The sequence below is a fragment of the Ceratotherium simum genome, chromosome 38, assembly GCF_057802395.1.
Source record: "Ceratotherium simum simum isolate JZ-2026a chromosome 38, ASM5780239v1, whole genome shotgun sequence".
Lineage (NCBI taxonomy): Eukaryota > Metazoa > Chordata > Mammalia > Perissodactyla > Rhinocerotidae > Ceratotherium > Ceratotherium simum.
The window spans coordinates 5,896,468-5,911,176 of NC_141937.1; the positions used below are offsets into that span (position 1 = coordinate 5,896,468).

General features: G+C 47.2%; 1 protein-coding gene across 1 annotated transcript in view; it reads left to right on the plus strand.

Annotated features, from left to right (window-relative positions):
- LOC106803542 (uncharacterized) overlaps positions 1-9,824 on the plus strand; it is a 59,269-nt gene extending 49,445 nt beyond the window's left edge. Inside the window, exons 3-4 of the mRNA XM_087424958.1 lie at positions 6,047-6,165; positions 7,932-9,824. Of these exons, the coding sequence (XP_087281084.1) occupies positions 6,047-6,165; positions 7,932-8,068 (256 nt within the window). The 3' untranslated portion in view covers positions 8,069-9,824. The remainder of the gene's footprint in view (positions 1-6,046; positions 6,166-7,931) is intronic.
- Positions 9,825-14,709: the final 4,885 nt, after the last annotated feature.

Here is a 14,709-nt window from a genome sequence, read left to right on the forward strand (position 1 = left end):
TCCTCTATTAAAGGGGGAACACTGAGCCATCCTGTCTGGGCCCACCCTGTTTCTTCACAGGAACTCTCTTGGTCTTCACGAGCTTGTATGTTTCATGTTCGCAGATCTGCTCTCCCGATGGTTCATTCCACCCTGAAGTAGTGAGCAGCTGCCTGCTGGGGGCTGAGCAGTGCAGGGAGAGGCAAACTCGCTCAGACCCCAGGGACATCAGGTTCAGAACAAATGTTGGCCTTAGTGTCAGCAAATCAAGCAAATGCCTCCTGAAATCATTTCAAGGGCCCCCAAACATCCACCCCTCCTCAATCCTCTTTCCCGGGTGCATAAAGCTCCATCATCAGTGTCTCATTCTGTTAAGACTTTTAATCCCACCTCAACATGAGCTCATCTTCCCTCCTACCTCATGCCGGTGTCAGGTTTGAATGGGGTTGGGGAGCAGGGAATGGAGATAGGGAAAGGAAGGGGTTCCACTGAGGCTGAGGATGAAAATGCAGAATGAGATGGTGGGGAAGGGGGTTGAAGACAGACTTTGCCTGTGTAGTGGTTCAGTTGTGTCCCACAAGAAGATATATTGAAGTCCTAACCACCCATATCTGTGAATGTGACCTTATTTGGGAATAGGGTTTTGGAGACGTAGTCAAGTTAAGATGAGGTCATTGGGGTGGCCCTAATCCAGTATGGCTGAGGTTCTTATAAGAAGAGGAGATGGAGACATACAGAAAGCCATGTGATCATGGAGCCACGAGACTGGAATGATGCTGCCATAAGCCAGGGAACGCCTGGGGCTGCCAGAAACTGGAAGAGGCAAGGAAGGCTCCTCCCCCAGAGCCTTCAGAGGGAGCATGGCCCTGTTGACACCTTGATTTCAGACTTGTAGCCTCCAGAACTGTGAGAGAATAGATTTACATTGTTTCCTGCCCCCCCAATTTGTGTTACTTTGTTATGGTGGCCCTGGAAAGCTGAGACGGCCTTTTTTACTCATTTCCAAAAACTGATTCATCATTGTGATAAATACCAGAGATTAACATTATCATATATTGGAGGCACTGGGGATCTTAGCCACAGAATAAACTATGAGCCAGCAAAAGAACATTCACATGAGGTCCACAGCAGAGGCTGGCTGCGCAAGCAGAGCCTGTGGGACCAGGTAGGGAGACAGAGCTGAATTGCCTTGTGCTCCACACACATGTGCACCACTGAGAAATAAATAGACTTGTGGTGGAAATGACTAACGTGGATGGCCAGGGGAATGCAAGCAGCAATAAAAAGAAAGAGAAGAGTGCGTGCGGCCTGTAAATCAGCAGATGTGAGAGCTCTGGAAAAGTAGAAAAATCTGAAATAAAAGGCAGTTCCAAGAAGTTAAAGCAGGAAATTAAAGCTTGCCGGCTGTGGGAACTGGGCTACCAAAGATGGCAGAGGCAGCGTTGTGGGACGAGGAGGCCCTGAGGGAAACGGCAGAGTCCTCTGTCACCTCCTCGAGCAGCAGAGACAGAATGAACCACCTGTCAGGAATTTGGTGTCTGGGTTTAGGACAATTGTAGGAACTGATTCTTTAATAAGCACCTCCGTCATTAGAATTGTTCAGAATGACAAGAGCAGCAGCAGCAGCAAATGTGGAGATCAAAGGGTCTGTCTCCCAAAGCGACAAGACGAGAGGTTCAGGAATCCCTCTGTCACCTCGGAGCCATGGCAGCCGGAGCCCTGGTTCTCATAACTCGGGGTTGGGATGGGCTGCCAGCTCCGGGGCTGCAGAATAAAGCTAAAATGAGAGCTTGGCCGGCGGCTGAAATGTGGGCAGCTCACCAGGACGGGTTCATGTGGCAAACGGGAGCCAGTGGCCCGTTTGGGATTAGATAAGACGGTTCCAGAGTCTCAGGGTTTGTGTCCAGACTTGAAAAGAGGTAAACAGCAGACAAAACACAGGAGACTAGGAGGGGTATCTGAACTGGTCCTCTGAATATCAGAGACTGGAGGGGCTGCCCCAAGAGCATAATTTCACCATCAATCTCAAAGACAGGGCTTTTCAAGTCTGGCATATGGCAGAGGTGACTTAGCATGACCGCAAGGGACAATCATCTCAGAGTCTTCACTTTTATTTTACTTCTACTCTTTGACCAAAGTACAACTGTTGAAAGCCTCATTTTTTCTTCTCCCACCTGGAAAATGATATTACTCATGCTATTTAAAATGAAGATGGATAAATTTGAGTTATGAAAAAAATCCCACTAAATCAGAACTCTCGGTTGAACAAAAAGATCTCCACATCCGGGTGACAGTCTACTTCAAGTCTACTAGGATGTCAGACTCTCTCTATAAAATAGGAAAGGGAACTGCTCACTGGGGTGTATTAAAATGTCCATATCAAGTAAAATCAACAAATGTGTACTTAGTGGTCATTATGATCACAGAGAAACAAAAAAGTTAAAACAATATGATATATATGATTGTATGGAATTAAAAACCACAAGGTTATGGGGCCGGCCCAGTGGTGCAAGTGGTTAAGTGCACTAGCTCCGCTGCAGTGGCCCAGGGTTCGCCGGTTCGGATCCCGGGTGTGCACTGATGCACCACTTGGCAAGCCGTGCTGTGGCGGGGTCCCACATAAAGTAGAGGAAGATGGGCATGGATGTTGGATGTTAGCCCAGGGCCGGTCTTCCTCAGCAAAAAGAGGAGGATTGGCAGATGTTAGCTCAGGGCGGATCTTCCTCGCAAAAAAAAAAAAAAAAAAAAAAACCCACAAGGTTATCAAGTCCAAGTAACTGGAATACACTAAGATAGAAAGAAGCTGTACAAACAATACCGGAACCATTGCTGGGCAGGGATGACATTTTCTAGCTTTGTGGTGTTGGCCAAAAGATGTAAGTGGTAGAATCTCAACTATAAAGTGGGGATGATTCTTTCTGATAGGATTGTTGTGATGAAGTGACTCAGCACAGAGCCTGGCACATGGTAGCAATAACGAATGGTGAATAATAATAATGTGGTCACAGTGAGTATACTTGTAATAATGACAGCTAGAGATTAAATGTGAAAAATAAAGAGCTCTTACAAATCTCCAAGAATATAAGAATCCCTAAAAAATGGCCAGAAAAGTTCACAGTTCACAAAAGTGGAAATAAAAGTTAACGAATGAATTCAATGACTATTAGAGGGGAGAAAACTCTGCTTCACTCATTCAACTCACCAGGAATAAAGTACAAAGTAGAGCAAATATCAAATGCCGTTATAACAACACAGACGCTGGAAAAACTTCCGTTAACTAAGACTATCCAGGAATTCCTGATGGAAGCGCAAATTTGATTATTTTGGAAGAGAATTTGGTAATTGCTATCAAGAGCCATAATTTTCTATGCTTTCACTCCATAATTCTGTTCCTGAGAATGAAATAATTTAAATTAAGAGAAAACTACTTATAATGAGGTTTGTAGGCAAGATTATAAAAATAGAAAAAAATCCAATAATAGAGCAATGGTTACTTTGTCATAGAATGCTCTCTCTATAACATATGATGTGGTGATTAAAAATAACGAATGTAAACCAAATAGAGAGTATTTTTATAAAATACTGTCAAGTAGGATACCATATATTGAAGTAATTAATTGCAAATATGTAAAAAAGTGTATGTATAAATATATATGGATACAGATGAAAGAAAGCTATAATGAAATGCAATTCATTTCATATTGGTAAAGAGATTTGGGTATAATTATCTGTGTACTATTTTATTAATAAATATATTAAAATACACACAACTAATTAATTTCCCATTTTACCTGTTACGAATCTATAACTCCTCATGATTCATTTTGTATTGACCTGTATTAGGGTATAAAAACCCAGTTCAGGGATTCAGGTAAAACACCAGCAAGCTACATCCTCTTTGGGGTACTTCCTAAATTAATTTAGAAATATCGCCTGAGCACATGTATGTGTTTCTCTAAAGAAAGCTTTATTCCTCAAGATTCGCACCTGGCTCCCTGATACTCTCTTTCACATTATTATAAGAACTCCAACCTTTAATCTGTGAAAGCTGTCTGTATTATAACTCAAAACAGCTCAAAAGTCACTGAGTTTTTCAATCAGAGAAGGAAAAGTTAATTAGGAAAGTACCAAAAAACTAAAAGAATACATACATGATGGAACTAGCCAAATGGAAATGTGCAGTCATTCACCTGTTTTGTGGTTTTTGAGGATCCCTCTAAGTTTTATAAATGACAAAAGCCCTTTCTCAGAGCTACAGCTCAGCCCCTACATGTGCATGTGAAGAGAAGCTATTTTCGTCTCTGGGTTCTAGTTACACAGCCATGGCCTGGAAGCTTTGTTCTCAGAATTCATGCTGTCATCAAAAGGACTCAATACCAATACAGCAGTGGGCCGGCCAGTGGCTTAGCTGTGACCGCAGCTGCAAACTCTCCCGTCATGTGAAAAACTCCAGGCTTTTTCTGGGTGTGGAATGTCTGTTGGCCATGCCTGCTCCTGCCTTTCCTTGCCCTGGAATCCTGTCCACTCTTACCAGCAACTCACTGTCCCCACGTTGTCCCAGACCACCTACCTCCATCGATCTCCAAGGCAGTCACCGGCTGGCTCTTATGTTTTCACATTTATTGTGGTAATCTTTATGTGGTCAGCTTCTGTAACTGACGCATACCTGTGTGTCCCCTCCTAACTGAACGATGCTTCCCCAGGGGAGATCTGTGCTTAGTTTGTGGTGCTGACATAGCGTCTGGCCCACAGGTCCTCAGGGGATCCTCATGTGTGGTCCATGGAGAGACTTTAGGGGGTCTATGAAGTCCCTGAAGTCGTGGGCACAGTTTGTGCACAAGTCAGAGCAGACAATGTTGTGGCCTCCCAATAGGAGTCCCTTGCTGCTTCTGTCCCAGGAAGGCTCCTGGGGTTTGAGCCAATCCTGGAGGTCTCCTTCTACTTGCGGGCAATTGGTTTAGGCACTTCACCTTCCAGACCAATGGGTTCTGAGGGGAAGTTGGCCAGGAACTTCTGGGAAAGAGCGTCCTTACTAATGAGGGGGGCATGTGAGAGGGCGGGCTCCTCCTCTTTATCAGACATGCTCAGGATGTGACAAGAGGCAGAGCTGGAAGTTGGGAGGCATCTGGGACCTTCAGATGTGACTGAGCAATGCCTTCACCAGCCCTGATTAGTTGACTCACAGCTTGTTATGTGATACCATAAGTGTCCTATTTCTTAAGGCACTTTTTTTGTAGCTGATACACTTAACATGAATGCAATGGTTTAGGGTTTTCATTAGATGATTAAATGGATCTGAGCACCAGCCCCACCGAGGTTTAGGGTCTCTGTAGAAGGTGTTCTTCTAGATGTTGATTGATCAATTGATTGATAGACTGAAGGACAGAGAAACCCTGGAAATGCCTCTGAAGAATCCGGGTGCCTGAGTAATTCAGGAGGAGAATGAGAAAGGCCTAGATGTTGGAGCAAGCTGGGTCTTGGGGCACTCTACAGAGAGACGTGCCTGAGAGCGGACCCAGCTGGCTGCTGGCTTGGGCACCCCTTCACTGGTGGGTAGACATGGATTGAGTCCTCCTCATCAAGAGCATGTAGGGTAAATAGGTACAGGCCTACTCTGATTGATTTGTAGTGTTGAGAAGGATTCTGAAGCTGTGTCTAAATTTAGCCTTGATTATTCCTTAAGTCTCCCAAGGACACAAACGAAGCGAATCAATGCATTCATGTCACTTATTAGTCTGCCCTGTCTCAGGTCTGCTTCTTGGCTTTTAGATCGAGAAACTCAGGGAGCCCCTCCAGAGTGAAGACTATCAAAAGTGGGTTCATACAGCTCTTGAAAAAGGCACAACTCCCTTTGATATACTTCTCTGTTCAGAAACCATCTGAATCTGAGGCCATGTGTCCTCCAGAAAGCAGAGGAAGGGGCTATTCTTAAGCCACCTCCAACATAAATCCATACTGTGGCATCAGGTTTATCAGTCATTCTCAGTAAATATATTTCCATCCATCCCTGGAGCAGCCTCTTCCTCAGAGGTCAGTGGGCAAACTCCAACATGTCCTCTTTTTCCAGAGCCCATGGAGAAGAACGAGACCCTCTGCCCAGCTGTCAGATGTCACTCCACTGGTGTGGAGTCAGGCCCGCTGAGACCAGCTTTCATCCCATCGAGCTGCTCCGTGGTGGGGCCTTTGGTAAGTCTCTCCAGCCCAGTGCCCTGAGGCAGGATGAAGGGGTGCCTGCTCTGATGCTAGGTGGTCCATGGTTCTGGTTAGGGTTCGGCTTCCCGCAGTCACAGCCAGCTCTGCGGTGCTCTCTGCTCACCTGGACTCCATGGGATGCTCACAGGGACTGGGGTTAACCGCATCCAGTCGGGAGAGCACAAGCGCAGAGTCTGGGAGGAGAGGCCGGCTCTGTGGGGTTGGAGAAGGCTCTACCTGGCCGCCTGAGAGAGAAGACAGGGCGTACCATGGGAGGGGGCAGCCTGGGCAAGGGCCTGGGACAGGACGTAGGGCCTGCTTGGGTCCAGGGGACCGAGGGTCTCCATCTCCTGGCCCAGAATATATCTTCTACCTGAGGAGGAGAGACGTAGGGAAAACTTTGGGGTAGGAATGTGATTGATGGAAGTGAGATTGTAGGAAGGCTTCTGTGCTGCAGGAGGGAGAGGAGGGGGACCCAGAGGCAGGGAGAACTATCTGGAGAGTGTGGGGCTTGGGTTCCAGGGCCCCGGGTTGTACAGAGGGTGCTAGAGGAGGCCATTGGTGCCCTTACCCCTCCCCTTCCCCTTTCCTTTTCCCTCTTCTCCCCTCCCCCATAGCTTTACTCCTTCCCCTTTCTTCCCTCTCCTCCCTCCTCTGCCTGTCTCCTCCCCTCCAGGTGCCTCCCTTCCCTTCCCCTGCTCACTTACTTACTTTGCCCTTCCCTCTCCCAGGTAGGTGATGGGGACATTCGTGACGTTGGGCCCTCGCTGGCTTCCCTGTGCTTGTAGACTGTGCCTCCTTCACCTGGCCCCCTTTGAATGATGGATGCTCCCCCCATGGCCCCGGATCTAGGAACTAGGGGGGAAGGGGGCCTGAAGGTTTGCTTGAAGCGGAGCAGATGGTGCTCTTGGCTCAATGGAGGTGGCCGAAGGACATGACCTTCCTCCCGGCCTTTCTTTTGGGAAAGGAAGTCTTTGGAAGTTTGTGGCAACTGAATAAATCTTGTCACTTTGATAAGCAGTGTCCCGTTCAGCTCCCTGTGTGGAGAAAGCTCCACACTTCCTCTGATTGTTCCAGTTTATTGAATTTCAGTGTGTGAGACATGATAACCTCATTCCTGGGGAGTTCAGAGAGGAAGTGGAGGGGCCGGCCTGGCGTATACCCGGCAGCGCATGAGGAGCGGTGCAGGCTGGGTTATTCTTGGAAGTTATTTTGATCTGCTGGGCCCCGATCAGCTCATGTTTCTGTGCCCAGCCTCAGGGCCACGTAATGGGAGGATGAGGTGTTTCATTATAATAATAGACTCAGAGCTCATGGGGGTGGCGGCTCTTTGAGGGCACTGGGACCCCGTTGGCTGAGCGGCCCTCGTCCCTCCCAAGTGCCCTTGGTGCCATCCAGGGGAAAGCGCCCCTGCTGGGAGAGGGTGGGAGAAGAGGAGGCGGGGAGAGAGCAAGGCTGCACTGCTTCTGGAGGCTCCCCAGGAGCTAAGCCTTCCTCTGCCTGCTCCAGGGAGCAGAAGTGACTCACGAGGAGACTGACTCATGAGATCAATGGGCGGGAGAGCTAGGGAGGCAGCTTTCAGCTTAATGTAAGGAAGAACGTTCTGCTAATTAAAGCTGTTTATAAAATGAAACCTACTGCCCTGTGAAATAGCAGCTCCTGACACGTGAGAGCTTACACCCTGTCTATCAGGAGTCTCCCACCCAGGCCCCACTTTTCCATTTTGATTTTTAAATTTAAGTAATTTCTTCTTCTTATAGACGTTGTATTACTTTGCTGCAGCTGCAGGAACAAAGTGCCACACACTGCGGGGCTTAAACCACAGCAATCTATCATCTCACAGTTCTGGAGGCGGGAAGTCCAAGATCAAGGTGTGGGCAGGGTTGGTTCCTGCTGAAGGCTGTGAGGGAAGATCTGTTCATGCCTCTCCCCCAGTCCTGGTGCTTTGCTGGCAGTCTTTGGCGGTCCTTGGCTTGTGGAAGCATGATTCCAACCTCTGCCTTCATCTTCACGTGGTGTTCTCTGTGTGTGTGTGTGTCTCGATGTCCAGATTTCCCTTTTTATAAGGACACCAGTGATATTGGATTAGGGCCCACCCTCCTCCAGTATGACCTCATCCTGACTTAACGAATTGCATCTGCAATGGCCCAATTTCCCAATAAGGTCACATTCTGAGGTACTGAGGGTCAGGACTTCAACACAACGCATTGTAGAAATTTAGAAAATAGAGATGAGCAAAAAAGAAAGAAGTAGAAACTTTCCGGTTTCTACCCCTCCAAGATCATCACGATGAATATCTTAGAGCATATCCTTCTGAAAAAAATATCTCTTAAAATGAGACAAAATGTATATACTGCTTTTTACTCCCTTTATTCAATGATCTCTACCTCTCTATCTCTCCTCATCTAACACCCAGTCTGTGTTCACACTGTGCTCTGTACAATGGCTTTGTTCACACCAGTAACCAATCCATGGCCATTCATTTTAGCTCAGGTCCCTTAGGTCTCTTTAATCCATTGCTGTCCCTTTTTTATGATGTTGACTTATTTGGCCAGCTATGCTGCATCGTCTCTCCCCTCCTGGATTTGTCGGTTGCTGATTTGTGACGTTGTTGAGCTTGTTCCTCTGTCCCCTGTGTTGCCTGTAAACTGGGGCTCGTGTTGGACATCTGATGGATTCCAGTTAAGCATTTTTGGCTAGAAAGCATTGCAGGCCCTTCTGAGCGCCTCACGTCAGAAGGCATGAAACATCTGGTCGACCCACGTCAGGCCTTTGCCAGGTGTGGGGATGGTGCCTGGGGTTCCTGTGTTGGGTGGGAAGTGGCACCTGATGACCTCAAATGCTCCTTGGAACAGTGAGGTTTTCGAAACTTGAAAGTTTCTGATAGTTGAGACAGGAACTCGCCCTTTCTGGTGGCAGCGGGCAGTGGGAGAGGAAGTGTGGCTGGGCCTGCTGAGCCACCCTGATTGCTGCCCCATTGGGGGTCGCACCGATCCCAAGACTTCCAGTTCTTAGAAGTCCTGTCCTTGGAGTCCTGACACTGTGTCCACTATTTCGGGGTGATGAGGATGTGCTTTCCCACCAGACCCCTGCCTCCTGTGTGATAGGCCACGCCCCACACTGCTGCGAGGTGGGGCCTTGACGTACTCCCGTCTCCCTACTGGACCGTTTCCAGGAAGGACCATAACTCTTTCTCTCTGACATTTTACAATGTTTTTTTTTCTTTAGAGGATTAATTTATAACGAAACACAGATTTTGTATGTATATTTGCTGATTTCTTGACAAATGCATACGCTTGTATAACCGAAACCTCTATCAAGACATAGAACATTCTCATCACCCATAAAGTTCCCACATGCCCCTTCCCAGTCAATCCCAGCCCACCCAGAGCTAACTGCTGTTTCAGCTTTTTCCACTGTAGGTGATTTTGCCTGTTCTAGAACTTCATGTAAATAGATTCAACAGCATGTTCTCTTTTAGTGGGAAGAGTCTTGGGTTTCATTCATGTGATGACACCTGCACTTGGGTGGTGCAGGTGTCAGTAGTTCATTGCCTTTTATCCTGAGTAGTACTGTATTGTATGAATGTCTACAGTTTGTTTATCCATTCTCCTAATGATGGACACTTGGGCTGTTTCCAGTTCTTTGCTATTATAAATAAAGCTCTATGAACATTCTTGTATAAGTAATTTTGTGTACAAATGTTTCCATTTCTCTTGGGTAAATATCCAGGAGTGAAATTAGTGGGTTGTAAAGTGATTGTAGCATTTACCCTCCTACCAATAATGGTTGGGAATTCCGGTGTGACCAGCCTTTTTATTTTTTGCCATTCTGGTGGGTGTATAGTGGTATTTCAGTGTGGTTCTAATTTGTATTTCCCTAATGATTTATGATAATGAGAACTTTTTTGCATGCTTCTTGGCCATTGTGTATATTCTTTTGTGACCGTAACTTTTTAAAATTAATATTTATTTCCCTCCTTAATAAGCTCTATAACTGTTGTTGAGCTTATTCAAAAGGCATTCAACACACGAACTGAATTTCTTGCTCATTCTTCAGTGAAGACTATCAAAGATACGTGGATAGGAGGTGATCTTTGACAAGAAGCAAAATCATATGTTTTCATCTTGTTATTCCTGATTCCCATTCTCTGGGTTTCTGGTAAGTCCCTCATTAGCAGGGGGACTTCTGATACATCAGGGGATGGGCAGGGTTGGAGGTAGGGAAAGGGAAGAAAAGACCCCTTTGCCCTAAAGCGTTCACCTTACGGGGCTTGGTGGGGATGGGAGTGGAAGTACAGAGATTGCAGCTGAGAAGAGGGAGGAAATGAAGCACAGCCTCTGGGATCAGATCTTTGCCCATTGGAGAATGATGATGCCAAAGGGCTTTCTTTAAGTTTCAGGTAAAGTGAATCTTGTTCTTCAACTGGAGAGTAGCATGTGTTAGGCTCCTTTGCAGAGGTTCCTTGGAGCCAGCTCAGATGGTTTACAAGGGAACAACTCAGAGCCCCCAGGTAACCCCCGGGAGCTCATGTCCCTGCCCAGCACAGCACGGCCGTGTCTCCTCTTTTTATCACCCCGCATTCGTGTCCTCTTGGTGCTCCCACCAGCTCCCACTAATGTGCCCCCTTCATTTACAATGACTCATTTCTTTGTGGGAGGACTTTACTAGTCTATTTCTGGGGACCTATAAGCCACCCAGAAATTTCACTGGAAGACCTTAGAATAGGCCACAGAGAAGTAAAAAGGGGAAAAGAAGAGAAAAGCAAGCTGGAATGGGAAAGCGGGCAGGGAGAAGTGGTGATGGAGGGAGAGGGGGAGGGAACTCACACAGTTGTGGCAGCTCCAGCCAGGAGCTCTCTGCTCCTGCCTCTGAGTGAGATGCTCCCTGAGGGGTAGAGAGAAAAGTGAGGCTGAGGACCCTCCACTGTCTGAAGATTCCACATTACCTCTAAGTGCGGGTTTAAAACACATCCGGCCAAATATGATCAACGAATGAACAGATATTATGAAAATATGAACTTCTTATAATCCAGAAAGATCTCTTGCAACAAAGCCTTGTCTTATATGGTGGGGACCCACGTTGTAAAAATATGTTCCCCCTTCTCAGGTTGTTCTCATTTGTGACTGGATCAAACTATTCTCCTTAGTCCTGTAGAATAAGGTGCTGTCATCCCCCTTTACCTGAACTTGAAGTAGCAGTTCCAATCTTTTAAGATTTATGAGAGAAAATAAGTTGGGAAATTCAGGACAATAACGAGGAGGATGGGAGGCCACTTGGTGTGACAGGGCCAGCGTGGGGTCCTGCCCTGGGAGATCACTAAGACGGGGCCACCACCCCTGGGGTGTGCCCACATCAGGCCAGAGAGGATTAGCGGGAAGAGAAGAAAGGCTGGTGGATAAGAAAGTGCAGCTCAGGAAAAGACAAAAACAGCTTCTTTGCGTGACTGCCATGGCAAGTTCTCCTTCCAGCAGAGAGGAGCTGTGAGAAAGTGTCTGAGCCACGGCCCCTTTCAGCCTCAGTGAAAGCAGCCATTGGCAGCGGTGCCCCCAGGAGCCTGGGAGGGCTGCAGGCTGGCACAGGATGCTCTCGCATCGGAACGCTCTGGGATGGCGCATTCCCAGGCCCCTGCACACAACCTTGGGCCAAGTCCCACTTCCTCCCCGAGAAAAGCTTTCGCCCAGCGAGGGAGGCAGGGACTGCAGCATCTCCGGGGGACAAACTCCCTCCCCTGCAGACTGGCCCACATTGGAGTCCCTTTGGTTTTATTTATTCCCTTCCAAAGGCCTGTGGAGGGGCTGTGAGTCCTGCATGGGAGAAGTAGCACATTATTCACTAGCCTCTGCTATCATAGATTAGAATCCCAGAGTCTAATAATTAGAAGGCACTTCAGAGGTCAAGATCCAGCCCTATCACCTCATTTTACAGAAGGAGAAACTGAGGCCCAGAGGACTTAAGTAATGTGGCCAAGAGCTTTCAGGGTTTGGTGGCAGAGCCTGGTCTGAACCTGGCTCCTGAATTGCTGCTCAGAGCAGGCCCCTTGTGCCCCCTGGAAGGGAAAAGGACACGGAGATGGGAACCGAGGGCAGTTTCTGAACCAATTAGAGGTGCTGTCTTGGCCTGAACCCCTCGAGGGAAGGCCTGGTTAGATCATCTGGGGGTGGGGAGGGGACGCAAAATGTTGGGGGGTGGGGAACGGGGAGCGGGGAGTGAGACCTCCTTCTTGCCTTTGTGCTTCGGCTTTTGGATCAACTGCTTTTTACAGTTTTCTCAATTTCCTGAAGGATTTAATTTTACTGTACGGACTCATAGAATGTTAAGGTTGTAAGGGACTTCTGAATTTCAGTGGGCCGACTTCCCACTCAGTGTGGGAACCCCCTCCAACCTTCTCTGATGGTCACTGGCCCTTCTTGAAGCTTCCAAAGTGAGGAGAAGTCTCTGGTTCCTGGGGCAGCAGTCAGCTTCGAATCAGGTTTAAATATGGCAGGGAACTTGGCTGTCCACCCAAACCTTCAGCTCGAGGGTGGGATTTTGTTCTCTGGAGCCAGCTGTGCAGAGTGAGCCTGATCTCACACGGCCTCCCTCAGATATGCTCCAGGTCGGGTGTGGTGGGAGGAATGGGGTGATGGCAGTCACACAGCACTGAGCCCCACTCTGGGCATCACTGTTTCCTAGCTGTGTGACCTTGGAGCAACTCTTTAACTTCTCTGAAAGCCAGCTTTCTCCTCTGTAAGATGGAAGCAGGGTTGTTGTATTACAGCAATCTCTGCAGAGAGCATGGTGCTCAATGACCCTCTGCCTCACGTTGTCCTCCAGTAGCCCTTGTCCAGGCCGCACAACCTGGGTCCTTCGTATTCTTGACGTCACTTATGACTCTTCTCCCCCTGCACTGGGGCAGAGGTGTGGTGAGCAGCGGGGGGCACAAACTCAGCCAAAGTGAAAATAGGAGAGCACGCAAGGCCTGGACCCCTGATCACGGAGGAGCCTTGAATGATGGGCAGTGGTTCTACCCCATTGATAAAGGAGCCAGTCAACACGGAAGCACAGACCCCATGAATCCCCCTGCTTCCTTCCCCTACCTGAAGGTACCAAGTCAGAGGGGAGTCCTCCACACCTGAACTGCCCATTTCTGGAAAGGGGAGGAGAGGTCAGCTTGGTTGTGGTGAGCGTCTCATCTTGAGTCCGACAGGAGGAAATGAGAACAAACCTCTCAGCACACTCCCCCAACCCAAGGACAAATGACATTCCCAACACACGTGAATGAAGCCAGGAGGATTAATTGTGCAGCTCTGAAGAAAAATTACAACTTTTATAAGAAGCTTAAAATACACAAATTAAATCTCGTCTGTGATTAAATCCTGGCTATCTCTCACCCTGGTTTGTGTCTGTGGTTCTTGGGAAATTAAAAAGTTTTTGCCCAACCACCGACTATTGATCAAGTTTTAAAGACCAGGAAGGATGGAAAGCTTTCTGAAAGAATGTGTCGTGAGAATGTGGGATTCGTGGAAGAAAGCCAGGCGTGACATGATAGTGCTGAAGAGTTGGGAGGCATGTGCGAATAAAAGGAGGCCACATATCTGTGTAGGGTGAACTGAGCCGAGCTGACATTGTCACTAATAAAATGCTGAGGAAATGTTTTAATGCAATAGAGTCTATGTTCACTGGGGCTAAAAATAAATGCTTCCTCGTGTTCTGTAGTAACACCAAAAATCACTTTACAGCTGTGAAAAATAGAAGAAAATTTAGTTTCATGCCTTGGTTTTTTCAGCCATAAGCAAACAGGCCTCTCCATGTGTGGTGTCACCTCTGGTCAGTGATGTAACACCCACACAACGTTGAGAATAATACTATATTGCAGAACACGCGACTGATCACGTGTTGTTTCATCATAGTCTGAATGGCCACGTGTTCTGAGATCAGAGTGTCTGGGATTTCAGTGTATAGATTTATATTCATATTTTTGTTCTATATTAATAAAATGTTTATAGTTATATGTTCTGGATGTCTTTTATCGAAAGATTAAGTCTCAGACATACTTTTAAATGATTTTCACAAAATACCTCATTTAATGCTCCCAATGCCTTCTAAAGTATTCTTTCCTCCCATTTTTCAAATGGGGAAACTGAGGCTCTGGGGATTGTATTGGAAGATCAAAGTCATCTACAGGGTAGGTGGTGGAGCTCCAACTTAAACCTTGACCTGAATCTCAACCAAATCCCAACTCATATCTCTCACCCCCTCCCACCCCTCACCCCTCTCTGGACTTAATTCTACCTTCTAGATTGGAATTAGATCTCTTTCTTTTCAAGCCAGTCTAGAATATGTGTACAAACACACAACCCCCTCCTCGTTTTAATGATAACTCACCAAAGTATCGCAAAGCCCCTGAGATCTTGGTCTACTTGTTTCAATAGCCCTACTGTGAACAAATGTTGGGATTCAGATTTTACTCCTTTTTGGAAGAACAGTGGAATATTTGATTTCCCCTGAGAGCGGAGCTGGTAATTCTCCACGTTTGCACGAAACTGTAACTTTTCA